Source organism: Scyliorhinus canicula, unplaced genomic scaffold (assembly GCF_902713615.1).
Source record: "Scyliorhinus canicula unplaced genomic scaffold, sScyCan1.1, whole genome shotgun sequence".
NCBI lineage: Eukaryota > Metazoa > Chordata > Chondrichthyes > Carcharhiniformes > Scyliorhinidae > Scyliorhinus > Scyliorhinus canicula.
The window spans coordinates 13,703-20,635 of NW_024056019.1; the positions used below are offsets into that span (position 1 = coordinate 13,703).

The following is a 6,933-nucleotide window of genomic DNA, read 5'->3' on the forward strand; positions in this document are numbered from 1 at the left end:
CAGATAAAGTTCAGGGTCTTGGAGGATGAAACAAAATGAGGCCATGACTTATAACATTTTATTTTTCAATGACACACGATGTTTCTCTCTATGAATGGGTGATTCCACGAAAGCTCCGCCCCCTAGAGCCTGCTTCCCGGAGCATGCGCGGCTGCAGGAAGCTGAGACGATCATTAGCGCAGCCTCAGGAGCAGCGAATATAAACAAACAGGGAGCTCTAATGGCGGGGATTTTACCCAGCCTTCCCCGCGGTGGGAATGCCCTCCATCAGCTGGAGATCTGAACGCATGCGCGATTCCTCCAGTGTTCCGAGCATGCGCAGACTGAATGACAGTGAAGGCGAGACGCCTGTTTGTCGCTCGGCAACCGGTAAGAGGCGGTAGCAGCGGCGGGAGGGGGGTCCTGCGATTGTGTGGGTGAGAAGAGAGTTCATTAACACCCGGTGCAGGCCGCAAACCCCCAATAACAACCTGCAGCTCCCGCGTTTGTAGCGTTGGTGCTTTCCCCGGGAACAGGCCCAGATTAACGGCCGCCATCTTTTTCCAGCGGGGAGCAGAGCGCACGCATCTTTGTGACGTAACAATGAAGGGCAGGACGCTGGGTAGTGGAGGGTCAGAGGGAGCAGCACAGGGACATCAGCTGGTTCAGAAGGCAGATGGGACACTTGGCTTTATTAGCCGAGATGAGGAAATGCGGACGTTGGACTGGGGAGGGCACAGTAAAAAGTCTTACAACACCAGGTTAAAGTCCAACAGGTTTGTTTCGAATCACTAGCTTTCGGAGCACTGCTCCTTCCCCAGGTGATTCCCGAGTTGCCAAAGCATATAATATAAGAGCAGGGAGGTTCTGATCGATCTGTTTGAAACACTTGTTCGGTCACAGCTGGAATATTGTGTGCAGTTCTGGTTGCCACACTACAGGAAGATGTGATTGTACCAGAAAGGGTACAGAGATTCAATAGTATGTTGCCTGAACTGGAATGTTTCAGTTATGAAGAGAGTCTGACTAAATTGGGGTTGTTTTCCCCAGAGGAGAGAAAGCTGAGTGGGGCATAATCGAGGTGTACAATATTTATGAGGGACATAGATAGGGAAGTGCTTGTCCCCATAGTAGAGACATCAATATCCAGGGGATGTAGATTTAGGTTAGGGGATTTGAGGGAATGTTTTTTTAACCCACAGGCTGGTGGGAATCTGGAACTCACTACCTGAAAGGGTGCTTGAGGCAGGAACACCCACAACATTTAAGAATCGTTTAGCTGAGCACTTGATAGAGTGGATGTGGAGAGGATGTTTCCACTTGTAGGAAAAACTAGAACCAAAGGGCACAATCTCAGACCAAAGAGACAATCCTTTAAAGTAGAGATAAGGAGGAATTTCTTCTGCCAGACGGTGGTGAATCTGTGGAACCCTTTACCGCAAAAGGCTGTGTAGGCCAAATCACTGAGTGTCTTTAAGACAGAGATAGATAGGTTCTTGATTAATAAGGGGATCTTGGGTTATGCGGAGAAGGCAGGAGAGTGGGGATGAGAAAAATATCAGCCATGATTGAATGGCGGAGCAGACTTGATGGGTCGAGTAGCCTAATCCTGCTCCTATGGCATGTGGTCTTGATATGGAATAGCATGCATGACTTTGGACCAAGTCCTAAAACTGGCATTAGTATAGATGGGTGTTTGATGGTCAGCACAGACACAATGGGCGTCTTTTTGTGTAAAACTCTATGATTTCAGCGCAGGAAGGAACAAAAACTGCAGGATGGGGATTTAAAACTTCGGTGCAACAAGTGAGGGAGAAATGGTCCATAGAAACTAGAATTGTTTCTGAATTTCTGTCTGTACTGACAGTGATGATTTTTGTGAAATCCTGATTTGTCTCAGAACTAAAAGAATTCTAACTTCAGGGTGACTGTCTCCTTCTGTGCTGTGACTTTGTCTCATTCTATTCTTTTATAACAGGATCTGGAAGCACTCACTCCGGAGTGAAAGAATCCAGTATACTGACTGGAAAGAGGTTTCTCTGGTTGCAAAGCCTGACAGTGGAGAGAAAACGAACACGTGTTGTGTGTGTGGACGAAGTTTCAGCTGATCATCCAACCTGGAGAGACACCAGGACATCGGCACCATGGAGAAACCGTGGAAATGTAGGAAGGGATTTAATTATCCATCCCGACTGGAAATCCATCTTCGCCGTCACACTGGGGCTGGCATAATGGAGAAACCCTGGAAGTGAGAGGACTGTGGGAAGGGATTCAATTATCCTTCCCTGCTGGAAATTCACCGACGCAGTCACATGGGAGAGACACCTTGGAAATTTGAGGAATGTAGGAAAGGATTCAATTATCCATCCCTGCTGGAAATTCACCGACGCAGTCACACGGGAGAGAGACCCTGGAAATGTGAGGAATGTAGGAAAGGATTCAATTATCCATCCCTGTTGGAACTTCACCGACGCAGTCACATGGGAGAGACACCCTGGAAATTTGAGGAATGTAGGAAAGGATTCAATTATCCATCCCTGCTGGAAATTCATCGACGCAGTCACACGGGAGAGACCCTGGAAATGTGAAGAATGTGGGAAAGGATTCAATTATGCCTGCTTGTTGGAAAACCATTGACAGTCCTACTGGGGAGACAATATGGAAATGTGAGAAATGTGGGAAAGGATTCAATTATCTATCCCTGCTGGAATACCATCACTGCAGCCACACTGGGGGAGGGACCATGCAGAAACTGTGCAAATGTGAGGACTGTGGCAAAGGATTTAATTTCATATGTCTGCTGGAAATCCATCGATGCAATCACACTCGGGAGAAGCCATTCGCCTGTTCTGTGTGTGGGAAGGGATTTATGAAGACAACCACTCTGCTGAGACACCAGCGAAATCACACTGAGGAGAAGGTCTTCAGCTGCACTGACTGTGGAAAGAGTTTCAGGCAGTTAGCCAACCTCACTGAACACCAGCGGGTTCACACCGGGGAGAGGCCATTCAGCTGCCTCGTGCGTGGGAAGCGATTCACTCAGTCCTCCACCCTGCTGGTACACCAACGCACTCGCACTGGGACGAAACCATTCAGCTGCTCTTACTGTGGGAAGAGGTTCGGGCAGTCTTCCGACCTCACTAGACACCAGCGAATTCACACTGGAGAGACACCATTCATCTGCTCCGTATGTGGGAAGAGATTCACTCATTCATCTGGCCTCTGGTCACACCGGCAAATTCACACAGAGGAGAAGCCATTCAGCTGCACTATCTGTGGAAAGAGCTTCAGACATTCTTCTGTCCTCACTGCACATCAGTGCACTCACACTGGGGAGAGACCATTCATCTGCTCCCAGTGTGGGAAAGGATTCACTCAATGCTCTCATCTGCTAAAACACCAGAGAGTTCACACTGGGGAACCTGCTCTGTGAGTGGGAAGGGATTCACTCAGTCACAACACTTACTGTCACCTCAGCAAGTTCACAAGCGACAGCAGTTGTTGAATTTTGCTGTAACTGCTGCTGTTAATTACGTCAAGAATTGGTCATCTGAGAATATTTGGTTTGTTTCTGCTGATATTAAGAATAATTGGCTTGAGTTGAATATTCTGGAGAAGCCACTGATTTTGAGGACCACAGTCTCCCTTTTAAAAAACGTCATCTGTGAATTTTCTGCTTAATTCAAGAACCCATGACAGATACTCCACTCTAATACAATTATGGGGCTGGATTCTCCGCAGGTGGGATGCTCCCTTTTTGCCGGCGCCCGGGGGTTTCCCGACGGCGTGGGGCTGCCCCACAATGGAAACCCCATTGACCGGCCAGCGTAACAGAGCATCCAGCAGGCGTGCTGAAACAGAAATGTGGCACGGCGGGATGGAGAATCCAGCACATGAACCTTTACTGCAATCTGAAATTGATCTTGGGTAAAAATCTACAATTCAGTTTCTGAAAGGTTCCACTGATTAACATCTCCAGTTAGAAAGTGCTGATTAATCCTAGCTGAGAATTCTTACTGATTTGCACATTATTCACAGTGACACCTCCGTTGTGAAAATAAATTGTCAAGGAACATGAAGCAAAACAATAAAATATTTTACTGATACAATAAAAGATGTGATGTGAATGGACCATTAAGGGATAGACAGCATAATGCCACAGTTAATGACAGAGAGCAGACAGAAATATTCAACATTCTTGTGATGACTCATTGACATCACAACACCAGGGAGAGACTGTTCCTCTGCCCTGTGTGGGTGGGAAGAGATTCACTGAATCGTCCAGCTTCCAGAAACACCAGCACATTCACAGTGAGGAGAAACCGCAACACTGACTCTGTGTCTGGGAGAAGATTCAATCAGTTATCCAGTCTCTGGATACACCCACGGGTTCACACCAGGGAGAACCTGTTCATCTGCTCCATATATGGGAAAGGATTCACTTGTGTTTCCAGCCTCACTGCCCTTCAAGTTATTCACTGAAAAGAGACATCTTTAAGTGTCCGCACAGTGTGAAAAGTTTTAAATGTGATAAATATCTGATGTAATACCAACTCACACAGGAAGGAAACCATTCATTGCACTGAGTGTGGGAAGGGATTCACTCAGACACACCAGTGAGTTGCCATCTGACTGTATTGGGTGGCCACCAGCTTTGCTGGTCATCAGCACATTGCTGTGGAGGCTCCCATGCCTTCTGCATTGCAACAGTGAGTCAAATTCAACAGCATTTCATTTTTTAAAGGCTTGGGGACTTCCTGGGATTCGCTATATGTATTTTTCAATGTTACCTGACGTACTTCACAAAATTCACGATGTTTCAGATCAAAAATGTTCAGAGACAGGGAAAGGAGTGTGAGTAGACACCACTTGCTCCAATATCGGAGGTTAGGCTTTGTCCTCTGCACTGACGCTGAACACTGGAACATTTGTTTTGTGCGGATTTCCTTTTTCTTAGTCCTGGGGGGGGTTGCTGATTGGAGTTTTACAGCCATTTCAGGGCAGTTAATAGTCGACCACATGGAACATTACAGCGCAGTACAGGCCCTTCGGCCCATGATGTTGCACCATCCTGTGAAACCCTTCTAAAGTCCCTCTACACTATTCCCTTATCGACCATATGCCTATCCAATGACTATTTGAATGTGTTTAGTGTTGGCGAGTCCACTACTGGTGCAGGCAGGGCATTCCACGCCCTTACTACTCTCTGGTTAGGTGGATTGACCATGTTAAATTGCTCCTTAGTGTCCAAAGATGTACAGGTTAGGTGGGGTTACAGGGATAAGTTGGGGAAGAGGGCTTAGGTAGGGTGCTCCTTCAGAGCATCAATGCAGACTCAATGGGATGTACCTGCATACTAGTTTTCTGAGATTCATGTACAAGGACACGCAGATCTCTCTGTACTGGAGCACTCTGAAGTTTCTCTCTCAACTTATTCTCTCCAATAAGTTGCCTTTCTATTTTTCACACAAATTGGATAACCTCACACTTAGCCATGTTAAACTCCATCTACCACATTTTGGCCCACTCTCCTTAATCTATCTATATTAGGGCAGCACGGTAGCACAAGTGAATAGCACAGTGGCTTCACAGCACCAGCGTCTCAGGTTCGATTCCCCGCTGGGTCACTGTGCGGAGTCTGCATGTTCGCCTCGTGTCAGCGTGGGTTTCCTCCTGGTGCTCCTGTTTCCTCCCACAGTCCGAAGGTGTGCAGGTTAGGTGGATTGGCCATGATAAATTCCCCTTAGTGACCAAAAAGGTTAGGAGAGGTTATTGGGTTCCGGGAATAGGATGTAATTGAGGGCTTAAGCGGGTTGGTGCAGACTCGATGGGCCGAATAGCCTCCTTCTGCACTGTATGTTCTATGTTCAACGTTCATTTGAAAATGTACTATTTCTTTATTGCAATTTACTATCCCCCTATTTAGCACCATCTGCAAATTTGGCTCTTGTACCTTCTATCCCGAAATCCAAGTTATTGATGTAGATTGAAAATAGTTGGGGCCCGAGAACTCAATCCTGTGGCACCCTGCTAGTTACATCCAGGGCCGGCTCAAGGCACCGGCAACTCGGGCAGTCGCCCGGGGCGCCATGTGCTAGGGGGCGCCAGACTCGGGTCCCCGGCATGCGCAGTTGGGCCGGTGCCAACCAGCGCATGCGCGGTGGCCGCCCTCCCCCGCTGTGGCCGCCCTCCCCCAGGGCGGCCCCCCCCCCGGTCCGCCCCCCCCCCCTCGGTCCGCTCCCCCCCTCGGTCTCGGTCCGCTCCCCCCCCCCCCCCCCCGCGGGTCTCCCCCCCCCCTCGGGTCCGCCCCCCCCCCACCCCCCCCTCGGGTCCGCCCCCCCGCGGGTCCGCCCTCCCTCCCCCCCCGCGGGTCCGCCCCGGCCCCCCCCCCAGGCCCCACCCCGGCCCCCCCCCCCCCCCCCCCAGGCCCCGACCCCCACCAGGGCCCCCCAGGCCCTGCCCCGCCCCCCCCAGGCCCCGCCCCGGCCCCCCCCAGGCCCCGACCCCCCCCCCAGGGCCCCCCAGGCCCTGCCCCGCCCCCCCCCCCCCCAGGCCCCCCCCCCCCCAGGCCCCCCCCCCACCCCCAAGGCCCCCCCCCCCCCCCACGCCCCCCCTCCACCAAGGGCGCCGAAGTTCAGCTTGCCCGGGGCGCCAGCAACCCTAGGTTGCATCTTGCCAACCAGAAAATGACCTATTTATCCCAACTGCCTGCCTTCTGCTGGTTAGCCAGTACACTATCCAGGCTAATAAATTACCCTTAATCCCGAGTGATCCTACCGTGTATATTTTATGCTGCACCTTATCAAATGCTCTCTGGAAGTCCAGATATACAACATCCACAAGATCATTATTACCCACATGGCTTGCAACATCTTCAAAGAACTCTAGCAAATTAGTCAAACACGATTTACCCTTCATAAAACCATGCTGACTCACTTGGTCCATCTCTGACAC

The 6,933-nt window shown here is 50.2% G+C and overlaps 1 protein-coding gene across 2 annotated transcripts; it reads left to right on the forward strand.

The window, feature by feature from the left end:
- The first annotated feature begins 298 nt into the window (after nt 1-298).
- On the forward strand, nt 299-4,333 carry LOC119961636 (gastrula zinc finger protein XlCGF8.2DB-like). 2 transcript variants are annotated; one of them, XM_038788923.1, is made up of 2 exons: nt 299-369; nt 1,958-4,333. In XM_038788923.1, the coding sequence occupies exon 2, from the start codon at nt 2,591-2,593 to the stop codon at nt 3,410-3,412; it is 822 nt and encodes a 273-aa protein (XP_038644851.1). In that variant the 5' UTR covers nt 299-369; nt 1,958-2,590; the 3' UTR covers nt 3,413-4,333. The 2 variants fall into 2 exon arrangements, with proteins under 2 accessions (XP_038644851.1, XP_038644852.1); XM_038788924.1 differs by lacking the exon at nt 299-369 and adding an exon at nt 516-755.
- Nucleotides 4,334-6,933: the final 2,600 nt, after the last annotated feature.

Coding starts and splice junctions, on each gene's coding strand:
- LOC119961636 (XM_038788923.1), top strand. CDS start 2,591: ATGCCTGCTTGTTGGAAAACCATTGACAGTCCTACTGGGGAGACAATA.